The sequence below is a fragment of the Bidens hawaiensis genome, unplaced genomic scaffold (assembly GCF_021521415.1).
Source record: "Bidens hawaiensis isolate Kalapana, Puna unplaced genomic scaffold, B.hawaiensis_p1.1 tig00009445_1, whole genome shotgun sequence".
NCBI lineage: Eukaryota > Viridiplantae > Streptophyta > Magnoliopsida > Asterales > Asteraceae > Bidens > Bidens hawaiensis.
Genome location: NW_027491700.1, coordinates 132,049 through 150,732, shown reverse-complemented (window position 1 = coordinate 150,732; position 18,684 = coordinate 132,049). Strand labels below are relative to the sequence as shown.

At 34.1% G+C, this 18,684-nt stretch overlaps 2 protein-coding genes across 2 annotated transcripts in view; both read right to left on the bottom strand.

The window, feature by feature from the left end:
• The window catches only part of LOC143532448 (putative LRR receptor-like serine/threonine-protein kinase At1g53440), a 201,031-nt gene that overhangs the window by 72,203 nt on the left and 110,144 nt on the right, over window positions 1-18,684 (bottom strand). The gene's annotated exons all lie outside the window — the stretch shown is intronic.
• LOC143532411 (putative LRR receptor-like serine/threonine-protein kinase At1g53430) lies at window positions 6,984-17,109 on the bottom strand. The gene is made up of 8 exons (XM_077027470.1): window positions 16,995-17,109; window positions 16,688-16,898; window positions 16,132-16,369; window positions 15,541-15,691; window positions 14,192-14,477; window positions 10,447-10,547; window positions 7,194-7,403; window positions 6,984-7,103 (listed from the first exon to the last, which is right to left on the bottom strand). The coding sequence occupies exons 2-8, from the start codon at window positions 16,806-16,808 to the stop codon at window positions 6,984-6,986; spliced, it is 1,227 nt and encodes a 408-aa protein (XP_076883585.1). The 5' UTR covers window positions 16,809-16,898; window positions 16,995-17,109.

Genomic DNA, 18,684 nt, shown 5'->3' with positions numbered 1-18,684 from the left:
CTTTGACTAAAAAACTAATTAATTAAGAAACCACTTTTTCCCATAACTGTCACCACTTTATGATATGCCCTTGTCTAAGCATGTTGTTATCTAACTACTTATATAATCATGGTAATAGCAGTTTTTTAATTTTCTCTATCTAAAAGGTTTAAGCAACTCAGATCTTGGAGGACAACCACTATTAATTACTATATTAGACCCATTGGTGTCCTAGAATGTAATATAACACTAATACACTATAATGAAATTGATTAACGTGAATACTCATGCTTTCAACAATTCATAATGAGCTCCAGAGACTCCTTAATTTAACAATGTGAGAACAAACGATATTGGACAAGTTCGCCACTCGAATATTCTGGTAACTATAGAAAAATAAATAAATATAAAAAAAGTGCATTATTATCTTGGATCTTATTAGAAGAACATTACAAAGATATTATATATACCTTTACAGAACCATAGTCAACAAACGACATTTAAGACAAATGGACATAATCTCTTCCATTTCAGCTCCTCCGTAAACACAACTTTTATGTCATGTATAATCTGTAAGAGTATATATATATCAAAAATCATAAAGTTTAAACAAATTTAAAACATTTTAGAAAATTCTAATATGAAAAATTATCGCAATTGACCTCATGAAGAGCTTCTCTTCTTCCAGGATTCTTAATCTCCATAAGAAACGCTTCAAGATACTGTCAATAAATAATTACGTGTCAATAAATTCTTCTATATATACTACTGCATGCAATAAAATGTAGCAACTAATGCAATGCCTCTTTTTAATCAACAATTAACATGGCACAAATTGAAGATTTATAACCTAATTATGTTCTACAGCGAAGATCAAACCTCTGATTTCGTCAAATCCTTGTCATTAGCCACAGCACATTGAATCAAAGGCAAGTGAGCCTCTAAACACTTCTCTAGAGCCTAGAGGCTCAATCACATCACAAAAAACTGCATGATCAAACAGATTCAACTCAAAATTAGGTTATAACTTAAAACAGCAAACTACATCAAATCACTACGACTAAAAACCTCAAAACCTTCAACAAATTACTCAATTTTCTTTCCGGAGACATTTTCTCGCCAAAATAACCCTAACGCCGTTTGAACAGCCAACGGTTAATCTTTTCAGGCGATTGAGCCAATTGAGAGGTAATTTCGTTCAATTACCAGCCATTGATGACGAAACTGAAGACGGGTTGAAAAATCCGGCAGTAATTGAGGAAATAGGAGGAAAACTGATTATCCATTGAGGGAGGTTTATAGATCGTGGACACAGGAATCCGTAGGGGAGAAGGGAGTGTATGTGAGAGACGAGAAACCGTCTGGAACTGTAGTGAAGCAATTGTTTTTATGAGAACCGTAAGTAACTGCTGCAGGGGATGTGGAACTGCCATGGTAACTGCCATTTAAGTTATTTTCTAGGGCTGAGATTTAATTCCAGGGTAATCTAGGTCTGAGAGTTACTTTCACTCTTCTCTGGCCATATAATATATAATTGATGAGTGTATATTATAAGAATAAGGCCCGTATTTTACCTCTCACGGGGCCTATTTTTTATCATTCTAAGGGACGGGCATGAAGAACATGATTATACAGAAAAAAAACCCACATAATTTTCATACCTCATCAAACTTATATGTTTTCCTTTGTGTAAATATTAGTTGTACCTACTAAGAACAATCATCTTAGATTCATGAGTTAAAAGGAGATATCTTCAAGATGAAGTTGAAAGTAACACACTAATAACTACTTATTTCTCCCGCGTGATATATCAGGAAACATGCATTTAAGAAAAAGCTGTAAAAGTATTAGATTTAACTACAAAAAGGTAGTAATTTAACAAATAAATAGAGAGGTAAGTGTCTAAAAAGAAATCGACGCGTGTTTTATATCAAATTTAAATACACAGCTAGGTTCGTGAAGTGTAGCAAGTTAAAACGTAGTAGTAATACTAATAATAATACTAATAATAAAGAAAAAGGGTAAAGAAACCCTATAAGAGAATTTTAATACACAAAAATAAACATAAAAAGATTATATTTGTTAAGCTTTTTCTAATTTTCGGATAAGCCTTTTCAATTATCGGATAATCGACGCGTGTTTTATATCAAATTAGAAGTTCGGATATCGAAATTTCAGATTCGGATTAGGATAGTGAAATCCACTATCCGAAAGGTCCAGAAATCCGAATTTCGGATATCCAAAACTTTGGATATCTAGTTTTGAACACCCTACAGGATATATAATAACAATAATACTAAAGAAAATAACAAAAATTGAATAACAACAACACACTACTAGAAAACGTGATATTTTTCTACAATTTAATTCGTAGAAAATTAGTTGGAAAATCCAGTTTCTAACGGTTTTCAACAAATAAGTTATGTTGGAAAAACACATACTTGAAAATCGTTTTTAACCATTTTTCAAAAACTTTTCTTACAAAATTGCTACGAAAACATTGGTTATAAACTTCCTACAACTTTCCTACAAAAACTATAATTGAACCTTATTTTTTTGTTAGAAATATGTTGGAACTACTTGTCATAGGAAATTTTTAGGAAAATTTTGTAAGAAAATAACTTGTTTTCTAGTAGTGTCTTTGATGGAGGCCCAAGTACTGAAGAACATGTCATACTATATTTGGAGGCCCATGATCGTGCCTCCAAAGGTGGCCCACGAAACCGAGCATAACTTGGCCCACGAAGCTCCGTTTCAAGCCCATTATCAGTCAAATCGAAGCTTGAGACGAGGAGCACATTGTGGCAAACGCCTATGGCGGTTTGCCCCTGTTCGAAGCCCAAAAACGCCTACTAAGTAAAGTTATAGGCCTTTTTACGTTTTTTCAGCAGTTTTTGTATTTTTTATTTTGGGTTTGTGTTTGGCCCATGGCCTTTTTAGGGCCCATTTCGTATTTGAACATTTATTTATATGTTTCTTATGTAATTGCAAAAGTCAGACTTCAATTTTAATAATAATCATTTTCTCTTCATTTTCCCTGACCTTTGGGTGGGATTTAGGGTTTTTGGTAGATTATCACGGGTATTCACTGAATCAATGTGAACCGATCTTCACTATCGTATTACCACGCAGCATCAATCTTCTCCTCACCTTCTTCTAGTAATTGACCACCACTTCCTCCTAATCCTAAGATCACTCATTCTTTTGACCATACTCATCAATCTAAAGACTTCCAGGATCATATGTCCTGCATGCCTCATTTGACTCCTCAACCACCGAGCCCTACACATTATTTTATGAAACGTCGGGCAGATCTACACCTTCATTCTAATCGTACTTGGACACTAGTGCATGGGCCTCTATAGGCAACGTAGTAGGATTTCGATGGCCTGAATCATCAGTGAAATATTGAGTTGAATTTTATCATTCAATAAATGAAAAAGAATAGCAAGAAATATATCTTTCAGGAGAAAAAGAGAAGGTACAATTCACATTGCTAACAATCTAGAGCAAGAAATTAAAATACTTTTTATTTCAGAAAACAAACACAAGAATCACTTCACATTACCAACTAGCATGCATTCCATAATTGCATCCAAGCCAAACTAGTCATGGCAATTATAAATCTTAAGGCACTGCCTATGCTTAACGTTATAAATTCCTTCACAGTGATTGCCACAAGCTTGAATATTTTTCTGGAGACCATCATAGGATATAGCGTTTGTTTGGCCCAGAATCCGTCGATGTTCTTCGGTGTCCATAAGAAACTCTTCATCTTCTTCAACTAGTGTTGAACACTCAGCCATAGTGCCATTGCACAAATCTGCAAACTTCCTTGATGAAAATAAAGATCCTTCACAATGATTGACCATCATGAAGATGATTGATAGTAATAAGATGACACAGTTGAAGATGGAGTTTCTTGATCCATGATCAGTTGCCATTTCCCTTCTTTTTTTTTCTTATTTTCGTAGAAATAACTGTCTATTTAGTTGATGGTTTATAAAGGGAACTAAGGTTTGAATTGGATAAAGATAATGCTATGGTTTGTAGCCACTAGTTTTGTACGTACAAAACAATGATAACAATAATGTTGTTAGAATAGACAAGACAATAATAAAGCCTGGAATATCATAAGAAAAAAGGTTGAACAAATGAATAGAGTATCGATAAATGTAACTGTTGTTATTATAATTGATGAATATTTATTAAAAAGATAGCAATCAAAACAAATTTATAAGTAAGCTTCAAAATATAATAAACAAATTATATTTTTATCGCATCTTTAAATGAAAAAAAACTAAAAATATAAACAAAAAGGAAAGAAAATAACAAAACCATGCGGGCTTGCATGTGTGTCGTGGCCAGCCTCAGACCCAACCTTTACCCCATGTAGGGCTCGACAGACGTTTAGGGCATGCTTCCGACAAGAGGCAGGAAACTAAAGGTGCTACCGACTGAAAATTTCATTACTACGGGTATGTACCGAAAATTAGTTTTTGTACATTAACCACTCTTAGCGTTTCGGTTAGAGTAGTTACCTACTTATAGTGAAGAGAAAAAGATTGGAGCTACTTGATCGCACTTTTTTCGGGGAACTGAGGTGGCGATAGGCGGACCTACAATTGTAGTTGTGCAAAGAACAAGATGAAGATATATAGAAGGATGACTTGTTTCCCGATAATTTATGGCACATTTTACTCACACACCATCTAGGTCTACCATCTGGATTTGATCACACACCATTCAGCATACGATTCGTATGCTCGGTATATGACTCGTATACTGAAATCTCGTATTTAACCTTTTAAGACGTCGTACGCATAGTATGTAATTTGATACAGGTCATATAGCTTATATAAAGAAAAATACAAGTCGTTTGAAACATGCACGAGTCATATTTCAACTTTTTTCTAAAATTGATAAACGAGTCGTATAGGATGGATACACTTCATATAATATAATATATGGATCATCTAAAGTGTATACTAGTCGTACTCTCACTTTTGTGTAAAGTTTATAAACAAGTTGTATAGGATGTTATACGAGGCGTTTAGGAAACATGTACATGCTATTCAAATCATATGCTATTTTATACGATTTGTATACCTTATTTATCACTATAAAACTAAATCTTGCCTTTTTAAAAAAATAAATAAATAAAACACATACATCTACACATATCACTTCTACTTTCTTTTCCACTTGTTATCCGGACGCTTAATTTAAATATATTTTATTTTTAAATATTTATATTATATGTTTTTTTGGCAATAGATAGAAAATTAAAGATAATACGTTGCGTCCACTCACCTTGTTGGTTTTTTGCTTCATTTCGAATTTGTAATATCCTATATAAATAAATTTGTTTATATTTGGCTTTCACCATGTGGTTTGTGTTACTTCGGTTTGGTTTCGGCAACCAAAAATCTTTACTAACGGTATAGCTCATGGTTTGACCTAAGAAACATCAAAACCAGACTGTGAACACCCATAAGTACTAGTCTCACATAGTTCTATAATAAATAGATAAAAAGATAAGTACCAACATACATCAAACCCAAGAGTAGTTTCAAAAGAAAAGGTACTACTACGTCCACCCAAAATAATATCATCAACACATACAACAAAAAAGATAACATTTGCATGTGACAACCTCCAAAAGATAAACCATAATAACTAAATTGTGCATGTTATCATACTTGGTATCATCATAAACCTTGATCCTCATCACCGGCATCATCACCATCACCGGCATCATCACAACATCATGAAGGCCCGACTCCTCCTGCGGCTGCGTCTCCTTTGGAGAAGGTGGCAGGTTATGTAATGACAAATCATCATCAATGAGACCGCTTATGACCCGAACTAGCCACTATATCATCCTATCCAAGCTTATCATACCCTGCTCCATATTAATTAGTCGTATATCTTGATTCACCGCACCGGCATTGCCATGCGGCTGCCCCTTATTGACACGTGGGCCCTGAACACGTACATAAACCTTAGGGATGGCAATGTAAGACAGTTTTAAACAACAATACATCAACAACTTATGAAATTGGAACCAACATAGACGATACTTCAACCCAGTTTAACAAATATTAGATTTTTTAAGATATACTTTATAAGATATATTCTTTAGTATTTATATTATATATTAAATATAGTAAAAATTAAAGTAAACCTTAAATAATAACATCTTGTAATGGGTCACCAATGCAAATGTTAAAAAATATGGCTAATTTATTATTTAGAATCATTTTAGTTTATTTGCATATATTTTTTGCAATGATCTGAAGTGAAATAGCATATCTAATTCCATGTATATTTTCTTCACTACAAGAATAAAATCTTACAGTAAGGACAAAATTTAGGTTTGTATCGAGGACATGTCCTCACTATAAGTCGTTTCTCACCTATAGCAAGGACATTTCGTCACTACCAAATTTGTCACTATAGGCTCGTCTCAATAGGATCATAGACTCCTCACTACAAGGGTCCTCGTTATTGATGGACATATAGTGAGGACATGTCGCCATGAAACATTTGTGTAAAAAAAATAATTTAAAATAAATGACATCTTTTTTTATAATATTTCAAATTAATCCAAAAAATATTTATGTTTTACCTATAGCAAGGACATTTTGTCGTTGTAAGCGGACGTAAATATAAGGAAAAAAATATAAACAATAACGATTAAATAAATGAGGAAATTATATAGCGACGACTTGTAAAAGACCTATAGCGACGACTTGTCCTTGCTATAGGGTTAAATTTTTTTTATTTACTTTATTTAATTTTTAATAATTCTAGTTTTGAACCACAAAAACCCAGCACTAAAACAAAACAAAACAAAACATGTTGAACATTATAAACAAAACTACAAACCAAATCATCCTAAATTAAACCATGCATACAAACCAAAATATCCAAGTTAAACAAATTCAAACCAAAGTATCAAGAAGTACAAACTACAAACCACTAGAAACTAAATAACATAGCTAATTTTCTTCATCCTCACTACTACCATCACGACTAAGACCACCACGTCGATGACGATATTTTTTCTCAAGACCCTTATGCATTTGTTCCATTTGCCGGTCAAAATCTTGTTGCATCCGCTGTCACATTTGTTGTTTCAATATTTCCCATTGTGCATTCATTTGCGATTGAACTTGTGGTTCAAGTTGTTTTACAACGTCATCTATCACCTCATTCGTAACACTTTGTTTCCAAAATTGTCGAGGGGTGGGAGTGCATTTAATCGAGGGCATATCATGGGTGGGCTTTCTCACAACATGACCTACACCTCGTATGTGCCCACACCTTTTTCCTAAAACACGCTTCATACACTCAATATCATCAAAGGATGAATCATCAGACTCGTTTTCCATTAGCTCGGCCTCTTGTTGAATTTTTTCCTACATTAAACTATATAATAAATTTATGTTAATTTTTTTAACTAAATTATTGCTAATACAATAATTTATGCTTTTCGCCATGACATAATAATCCCAAACATTGTGAGGTCATGACATGCCCGGGACCTCAGGTTCACGTGTTGGCCCGTTTAGCCCATTTGTTTTTTTATTTATTTTAAAAAAATATTTTGTAAATAATAAATTATATTGGTCAATATCTTGTGCAAATTTAAAGTTTTAATATTAGAAAAATAAAACACTTCAAGTCAAACGAGTCGTGTTTGGGTTAACCCGCAAACACGCGTGTCATGTTCGGGTCAACCCACCAGCATGACTTACACCTAGTATGTGCCCACGCCTTTCAAGCGGTCTTTGGCCAAATGAGCAGATCCAGTTCTCTGTGTGCATTATTTTTTATTATGAAATTTTGAACAACAATTATTTCTAGCATTTTTCAAGGTGTATGGGTTTTTGTAATCCCAACTTTAATCTTTTGGTCACTATTGGTCCCGATTAACTAACTGACTGATAACGATCATTTTACGTGACTTTTATGTTATTGGGTTTTACTTACTTTGCATTCTCTAGGGTTATCATAGTTTGATTTTTATTTAATGAATATCACGTGATAATGAATCAATATACATGATATTCATTAAAATAAAAAATAAAGTTAGACCCAATAGTGATCAAAAGACTATAGTTAGGGTTAATAAAAACCCACACACCCATGTTATCAAGAAAAAGAGGAAAATACAAAATAGAATGTTCTAAAGCTAAACATGGTTGTGCCTTTCTAAAACACACCTATGTCGCCGGTACAAGAGAAAAGGATAAAATTTGGACTGATGTGAACTCACCACGGTAGTGCTTTGCTTAACACGGCCATGTTTTCCCTTGCTGTACAAATCTGACATGGGTATTCAATGCAAGATGACAAAAATTTCACCATGGCCATGCTTTGCTTAGCACGGCCGTGTTTTGGGCACCTGATTAGCCTGAAAATGGAATGTTAATCTCAATTTTACATTTACTCCACTTCAACCACCTCTTTTCACCACCATTAATAAGGGAATTATCTCATTCATCCAACCCTTGATGGTTAAGAAATAACGAGAAATATTTGAACATGATAAATCTACTTCTAAAGTGATAAAACTAAAAATATGGTATGTAAAATTGAGATTAACTTTATACAAAACATGGCAGTTTCACCCAATCCTCCTGTTTGTGAGAATCAAGTCTTCATGCAGATATTCAGAAAATTACTCATATATTAGATACTTTTGAGTGAGTCATGTACTTCTTGCAGATTAGAAATTGTCTTGAGAATTCAATTCGAGACCAGATGAAATGATGCATAAAATGAAAGGTAATATATTTCCAAAAAACCACAACAGCAAACCCTATTCCTATCACCAGAACATTTAACCTACCCAAAAGCCTATCCTACCAAATTAACTTTTTACCGGTAGTATTTAGCATTGATCTTTTACCGAAAGACCTTAATTGGAATGCATACTTTTTATTGCAATTTACTTTGCTGCCCACAATTCGCAAAACCTAGGTTGCTTCCGGAACTTAGGGAGATAATTTTTCTCTTTAGCAATGAGGTGAGGAAAAAGTGGTGCGAAGAGGAACAAAGGCCACCATTTTGTGGAATTTCCAAAAGCGCAATGAAAAGACGAGAAAAAAGATTTGAACGATGTTTTGGCTACAAAAATTTGTCTCACAAAAGAAGATGTAGAGTACGTCAAACTCAATCCCAATATGAATATACCAAACTAATGAGGGTGGAGGCTATTAGGCTCAAAGTCGAACGATCCATTAGAGTTGAAGTTATGTTCAGGGTTGAGGAAGAACTGATCCACATCTTGGACAAAACCGGACTTGACGATCTGACCTTAAAAAGAGTCATTAGGATTGTAAAAAAATTTATTCACCACATTTTAGGACAAAGAATGGAGCAAGAGCAACAAAAGGAATAAATATTTTTAAGAAACAACTCGATTAGTCGCACCCATCCAAACACCTACGCCAAAATACCCGACAAAAACGACCACCCACATACCGAAACCCTTGGAAATTTACTATCTTTTTAACATATGTAGCACTTCACTAAGTGGATGGAGAACTGATATCTCGACAAGCATATTTTCTATAAGTCGTATCTTGGGTAAACGTGTTTATAAATACAACATTACAAGTATGTCTAGATATAAACCGAGTGTGTGTGAACATTGCGAGTATGTGACGTTTCGCATAAGAAGAAGCTCATAAAAGCAAACCATAATTTTAAATATCACTATATATACTAACACGTTTTGCTCTTATGGATTACCGGAACTTTCTAAAATTTCTTGGGATGTTTAACTTTGGTTTATGTGCGGTTCGAAGAATTTGTTCAAAGCTTGCTTGAAGACAAGCAAAGGTTCAAGCGTGAGGAGATTTGATGTATAAGAATTTATACATCTTTTTCGCACTAAAATATCTCCAAATAGGTGTGATTTCGGCAAATATATTAGAATAAATAACTATGAAATTTTATAATTTATATCTATATGTAAATATAACCGTAAGGAATAAAACGCGTTGATATGCGAAGAAAAAAGGAGATAAACAGTGAAAGGAGACTCAACAGACCCCATGGTGAATCAAGACATGGCCATGTCTAGACTTTACGAAGTAAAGTTTAAATTTAGGAAGACACAACATGACCATGTTAACCTAAACACACCCATGTTATCAAGAGTAAGAGGAAAATACAAAATATAAGGTTTAGAAGCTAAACTTGGTCGTGTCTTCCCAAAACACACCCATGTCTTTGGTACAAGAGAAAAGGACAAAATTTGGACTGTTGTGGACTCACCATGGTCGTGCTTTGCTTAAAACGGCCATGTTTTCCCTTGCTACATGAATCTGACATGAGCATTCAATGCAAGATGACAAAAATTTCACATAGCCATGCTTTGCTTAGAACGACAGTGTTTTGGGCACCTGATTAGCCTATAAATGGAATGTTCATCTTCCACATTCCATGCACCTTACAACCACATTTACTCCACTTCAACCACCCCTTTTCACCACCATTAATAAGGGAATTATCCCATTCATGCAACCCTTGAAGGTTAAGGAGATTAAGCTCTTGGAATAAGTCATTAGCATAAAAAATTAGTCATTCAAATTGGTTAGATTGTTTTGATTTGATCATGTTTGTATCTATTACTTTGATGGTTAACATTATGTTTATTAATGGCTAAATGATAAAACACTAGTTTAGAGCTTCAGTTAACTGAATCGGTCATATCGATTCGATACCGGATCTAGTTATATGATATATGTATATGTATAATGGACTTAATAATATTAACGAAGTGTTGAGAGGATAATCGGACAGAGTAACAGCAAGGGAGGAATAACTTTATAAAACACTTAAATTAATCCGAGGCATAACAACCTATATATAGAAGACGAAGGCCATTCGTTATACATTCCGTAACGAATGACTTTCATTCGTCTTCATTACATAAATAACCAAAATGGTATAGCGAAAGACTTATTCGCTATACCCCATTCGTCTACATTCCATGACGAATGGATACAATACATAACGTATAAGGTCCATTCTTTAAACATCCTTAACGAATGAACATGCAATAATAACGATTAATGTTCATTCATTAAACATCCTTAATGAATGAACCATAACTTAACGTATGCGACTTATAATTACTAAATTGCCTTTTACATTAAAATAATAATAAATTACATAACGATTACAAAGACTCGAGACGACAATACCGTGGACTAACACTAAACTTTCATAGTATTATCTTGGTTTATAATAAATCTTAATTGACGTTTATAATATTAGTTAAACATGTGACCTGTTATTAATAAGTAACGGTTATGTTGCAACTATCACTTGATGAGTAATGTTAAAATACTCTTAAAAGATACCCCAAGTGCCAAGCTTGATGATAAGATGAGAAATTGTTAGTCTAGTGAGGCCTTGCCGAACCTAAAAATAGACACCATGTTCCGAGCTTGACGATAAGCCGAGGAACCGCCACTCTTGTAAGGGCTTGGTTAATAAATTAAGAATCTTCAAAAGAGATGCCAAGTTCCGAGCTTGATGATAAGTCGAGGAATTGTTATTTTTGTACGAGATTGGTAATGGAAAAAAAAACATAAATCCTAATATAAACGTGGACCAAATTAATTATTAGAAGTAATTAACCATTTTAGAATGGGACTTATCAACAATGTTGTGGAAACGGATTGTTGGAAATTCATCCACTAAGATTGGTTAAGCACTTGTTAAGTGAGTGTGCAACATAACATATTTTAAACAACTCTTGAGTAGTTATTACATGAGTTCTATAACCGGTCAAGAGTTGTGCGGCTTAATACTTGGTAATTCAAGGTTAATCCTTTACAACTCAACTAATCTTAATTGGTATTTTAAGTATGATACAAAAGTTATTTTTACTAAAATATTAAGGACAATTTGCTTAGTAATTTAAGGGATTGTCTCATCTTTAAAGTGAGAACTTATAGATATTTATTATAATCACGTGCTTACATAAAATGATGTTTTTGTGGAGATGATAAAGCTATACATATCTTTATCTTTAATTATCATGGAATAATTCTTATTCCCACATTTAATCACCATAGAAAGCTCACATCACATGCTTACTAACTAATTGTTAAACCAAATTAAGAGGAGTTTGAACCAAGATGATACACTTTTATCCTCAATCTTCTATCTTAAAAATACAAAAATGTTGTCTTTAATTTATGCTTTTAAATTTCTCTTTAAAACTTACTTAGTAGACTAAAACCACTATGATGTTTACTTCCGGTTAAAACAAATAAAACGGTTTAGTAGTAAAAATCGAACAAGTGTGTCCGTGGATCGATACTTGTTCACCATCGACGGGACACCGGAAAATCTCAAACTAAGGCATGCGATTATACACATTGAGGGGGATGCGATTGAATGGAATCAATCGTATATGAAAACAAGAGGGCTTATCGTGGCTGAACTACCATGGGAAGATTATGCTTTGGCTATTTCGGCTCATTTCTATAACACCATGTTTGAAGATGTAATGAAAGACATAACATCTCTTATTCAAATCACTATGACATTGATGGCCTACAAGAAAGAATTCAGGTATCGATAACTTGTTTAACAAGGTTACCATTTGTAAACCATATGTCGTTAGCCTATATGTGAAAGGATTGAAGTCAAGAATAAAAGGGACAGTAAAAACGTTCAAGCCTAAAATGTTACATGAGGCGTATGGGTTAGCGAGACTTCAAACTATCAAGAACACAATCTTGATGAATCGACTTAAAGATGTGGAGGATGGTTCACAACACGAAGATGCCAAACTTACTCCTTTGGTTAATGATTCAAAACATCCCTTGCTACCGAGTCTAACAACTGTGTCACCGGCTTCTAAACCGGGAATGCTTAGCTCGAGGCGTTTGACGAGCGATGAACTTGAGTTAAAAATGGCAAATGGGGAATGTTTCTTGCGTAACGAAAAGTTTTTTCTGGCCACAAGTGTAAGAAAAGGCAGCTTTACATACTCCAAGTGATAGTTGATGAAAAGATCAAGCATCAAAACGGTTTGTTGTAGAAGATGAAAACAAGGTTCCTTGAATCACTTTTTGTGGAAAAATAGGGTTAAGGAGGGAGTATTGTTACATGACTTTTTATGTTTATTTGGATTTTATTTACTTTGCATTCTGTAGGGTTATCATAGTTTACTTTTTCAGTTGTTTGGGATATAGTTTGTGATTTTATTTCTATTTAATGAATATTATGTTATAATTTGGAGCTCATCCAGAATATTGATTCATTATCTTCCCCTAATTCTTAGATATCTTTTCCCTCAAGCCTCAAACCCTATCAAGGGTATCGGAGTAATTTCTAGGCGATCTCCTCAGAGTCACATGCTAGTTGCTACCATGACGGACACTCGTAATCATGATCTTGACAAGTTTGTCAAGGAGCACGAGAAGGTGATTTATGTTACAAGCCAAACATAAGAACTCAACCCAAAAGACTATTCTTATGGGTAAGGGAACCCATTTGTCTTATAAACCCCACATTAGTTGCCCACACAACCGATGTGGAACAAGTCCGTAACAATAGACCATCCTTAAACGCCAACGTCCTAGTTGGTCACAGATGGCTCACTCTAGGGCACAACTCCGAGTCCTTATTGGTCACAGCCACGTTGGTAACGGCTGGCTCACACCAAGCCACCACTCCGTGGGCCACCACTTCGAGTCCTTGTTGGTCACGACTGGCTTCCTCCTGGCCACAACTCCGAAGTTGGCTCTAATACTAATGTTACAAGCCAAACAGAAGAATTCAACCCAAAAGACTAGTCTGATGGGTGAGGGGACCTATTTTGCTTTTGAACCCCACATCAGTTGCCTACACAACTACACAACCGAGTGGAACAAGTCTCATACATTGCAATGGTTTCTGTCCGTAATAGATCCCACATTTTCTCATATTTGTTCCCAATGGTCCAAAACTAACGAAATGCTAACGTTGTTAGTTACAGGTCGTCGAAAAAACACTTTTGGCCGGAAAACTCAACCTGAACACCAACACCACCACCATCCAGCCACCACCACTTGAGCACCCCAACCGATTTCGGTGATGGTTTTAGGGCTCCGATGACCTCAATGATTGACACTTATATTAGAAAAGGGTTCCAACGACATTAACTCATTTGTTTATATATGGTCATAAATACCAATTAAAATGGTGGAGAGTTGAGTTTGACTATCATGTAATATCAAGTCAAAGGCTTTGAACCTCATGTCCGGGTTCCCCGCATCTCTTTTGACTATTGGGGGTTGAACCGGCATCTTGCCTTCCAACATTTTGACCACTGCTGACATGGGTGGTCTTAGGGAGGGAGATGCATTTGTGCATAGAAGAGCCAAATTAATCATCATCATGGCCTCTTGTTTTGAGTATTTTCCGAGACTAGGGTCTACTAGTTCCAAAAGATTCCCTTGCTCTTGTAGCACACAAGCCTAAACAAGGAAAATGAATAATTAGCTCTTGTTTTATTTTTTATATCAAAAATATTTCAATGAGATAAAAGAGCTTAAATGAAAAGGCATCAAACGCATTAAAATCATCTAAAGTATATATTTGTTTTTTTAACTATAGTTAACAAATTAAGTATATGTAAGAGGGTCAACAATGTCAAAAATAAATCAACTTTTAACAATTTTATATTTTAACCTTGGCGTGAATAAGAAAACTGAATAATTTAATAAGAATAGAAAAATTGAAATTGAATAGTTAAATAACTGAACTGGTTGAAAAGGCAAAGGTTCAGTTATGATTTTTTTTTAATGGTCGGTTAATCATATGTGTGTAACTAATATGTAATAATGGTTTGATGTTGCCTTCTAGCATCTTGCTAGAAGTTTTATTTTAATAAAGGTTATCTTCGCCGTTTGAACAAGAAGACATGTGTACAAAAACACCAAATAAGCCAAGTTGAGCTCACGTTAAAACAAACCTTTATATGTCCTTTATAAATACTAATGTATATGTCCAAAACGTGTTGGCATAACTTCTTGTCTAAATAAAATATTAGTTAATATCTATTTTACTCATGATATATTTGAACTTATTAATTAAAATTAGTTTGAACCTAACAACATCCAATGCCCATGGTTAACCATTAATTAAACGAACCATCATTTTCAAGAACTGAATTAAACAAACCATTTATAGATGAAACGATCAGTTATGTATCTAAAAATTGGATTACATGTATAGGCTCGGTTTGGACTTATTTAGCAAACCGAATCAGCCCATACTCGCCCCTAGTTTAACACTTGCAACCTTTTTAACAGTATTAACTATTAACTTCTTTGACTTGTTAAAAAGGGTTAACTAACGAATTTTAGCGAATCTTCAATTCTATGTAAAGATTAAATGACTACAAAACGAGTTTAGGGGTTATACCACCAATAAAGGTAAATATTATGGAGCAAGGAAAAAGACATTCATGACTCATTTCAACCCAACCCGTTCTGAAATTTAAGAAAATAATATAATGGTATAAAATATTGAATGTACCCAGTCGAGAAGGTAGACAAAGTCTTCCTTTGGTCTGTAATTTGTATTGCTTTTCCCGCTAACAATCAACAATGCAACAACTCCAAAGCTGTAAACGTCTGCCTTGTCTGTCAAATACCCCCTCATCACATATTCGGGGGCCATATACCCTCTATAAATATACACCAACAAATATTTCCATATTTAAATACAATAACCATATCCACTAAAATCACACCATAACAAGACTACTTATAGAGTTTAGGATATGGGGATATTTAAGTTTGTTTTGTTTTATTTTAAGTAGAGTTTCTATTAAGGTATCTAATCAGTAATCACATGGGGCTGGGTTATTTTAAATAACAAATGGGGTCATAGCATTTGGTATGGGCGATTAATAAATGCCAACACCCCCCCTACCCCCACCCCCGAAGCGATTTGGCTAGAAACCTTAAAAAAAACTACTTCAAAATAAAGTTATGGGATGTAAGCAACCAGATCTTTATGATAGATATGACGTTATAAGGGAGACCCCAACTTCATCTCCAGATTTTGAATCATTCTACCAATTCTTGTAAAATGTAAAAGAAAAACAAAGAAGGTGAAACTTACATCGTTCCAGCAATTCGTGTGCTGATATGAGTGTTCTCTTCTTCATCCAATTTTGCTAAACCAAAATCCGATATTTTAGCATTAAGATCCTTGTCAAGAAGAACATTGGTGGCTTTTATGTCTCTGTGAACTATTTTTAATCTTGATTCTTCATGTAGATAAGCTAAGCCCCGTGCTATTCCCATACATATCTTCTTTCTTGTAGCCCAGTCTAAATTAAGTTTTTGGTCCTCGTCACCTATAACAATTTATTATTAGCTAGTTGTTTCCTCTAATAGGTATAAAATATGAGTGTAAACCAGCAGAGTTGTTTATAAGCTACTCAAGATCGGCTCGCTAAATCTTTAAATCGAACAGAGCTTAAATGAACCTTTTAGCTATACAAATACAATATATTTTCACAAAAGTATAATAAATATATTACATTAAATATTATTAATATATAATAATGATAAATATAACTATATATTTATATAAATAAATAATAAACAAACCAAGCTTTACACCCTTAATAAAAGTATTAAACATTAAATCATTAGGATGGTAAAGTATTTACCGAAAAGGGCACGTGCAAGACTGTTATTTTTTAAGTATTCATATACCGATAGTAATTCCTTTCCTTCAATGCAACACCCAAAAAGTTTTACCAGATTTGTATGTTGTAAAGCGGATATCATGCCAATTTCAGTGACAAATTCACGATTCCCTTGTTTTGATCTGGCGGACAATTGCTTTACGGCAATCTTAAAACCATCTGTGAGTACACCCTAAAATTATACGAAAAACTTTAATATAATTATCTTAAATATACAAGTAAACATAATATTATAATTAGGAGTGATTTTTATTTTTTATTTTTTCACCTTGTAAACGGGTCCAAAGCCTCCTTCACCAATCTTATTAGCAGGATCAAAGTTACGAGTTGCAGATTTGATTTGGCGTAGACTAAAATAACCCGTTTGTAAAAGTGCACGAAGCTCTATAATAAATAATGATTTTAGCTAAAACGGGTAACATGTGATTTCAAAGACAATACCTGTAGAGGTAGGGTATGAAACCCACCATTTGACAAAATATCACTAACTGCATAACACTGGGCGGAACACTAGGCGCCAGAATATCACTAGCGCCGGGCGTAGTGCATGGCGCGAAGAGTGTAGTCCAATATTACTTCCCATGGCACCTCGGGAATGGTAATACAAAGGTCCCACCAGCATGGGACAAAAAGATGGTAACCCACATAGGGATAAACACCAAACCAATGGGGATTAGACAACACATAAAGGACGGTACAAACAGTACAACCACGTCCTTGTCAAAAGGCCATGATGCCCAACAACTTCTACCAACCACCACGACTGCACGAATGGAGAATATTATTGGTGGAAAACCTGGCAAGGTGGTTGGTCACACTCTCTCTCCTCCGGCTATAAATACCAATAAACCTCCAAATGGTAAAGGATATACTTTCTCCTACTATCACTATCAAATTATACTACTTCGTACTATCGAGTACTGATTCTCACGCCGGAGGGTGGTTACGAGAGAATCCCCCCATTCCTCGTAACGAACTCACGGTGTTTCAATATCTATTTAATAATTTCAAATAAAACAATTACAATTAAGTACATCAAGTATAACGAAATTACAACAATGATTAATTAAGTTTGTATCCTAAAAAACATCTCTACGTGATCTTCATCTTGCTAAACAACCAAGCTGATAACCTGCAAATGCATATAAAATATATTTTTTTTGTCAACAACACATGTTGAGTGACTAGAACACCAGTTTAAGACACAACAGTAATAGTATATATAATATATAAAAGAAAGATGCAAACTGTTCCCGTGACATAAACAGTTAAACCATAGCACATACACAAACAATCAAACATAAAGAAAGGGCTAAACCGTTGCCATGCGAATGGGCATTGGTTACCAAAATTGAGGTGTCGGTTAAACCATTGTCAATGCGTCGGACGTCGGCCACTACGAAGGTCGTATGATCATACTAGACTGAGAATATGTTGGACCTCTCCGAATGCGGTTCAAATAAAGGAATTAAGTAAATAGCAAGTTAGGCATAAACTGATATACACCCAAGGATTAAATAGTTGCGGTTTTGAATACTAGATAATAGATAAATATGATACGATACGCATATGTCCCCAAAAAGGTTAAAATAAGTAAAAAGGGGAGTGATTACTCACCTGATCGGATGAACGAAATATAAGTGATGATGAGAGCAGTTAAACCCCTTCAGAATTCACCGACAAGGATTCCTAATTAAATAATGATAATATGAATTAATTATAAAGATATAACATGATTTGATGAATTAAGATTTCGATGTGATTAAATTAAGTTTGGAATTAAGATGGTTATTGATTGAACGATTGATTCCAATAATAATTATTATTGCAAAGATTAATATTATTGTCTATTATACTCATAGAATCATTATTTTTTATTATTTATAAAGTTACCCTTGATTACTTAATATGATAAATATAACATCAAATTTATAAAGTAATAATTATAATAAATAATT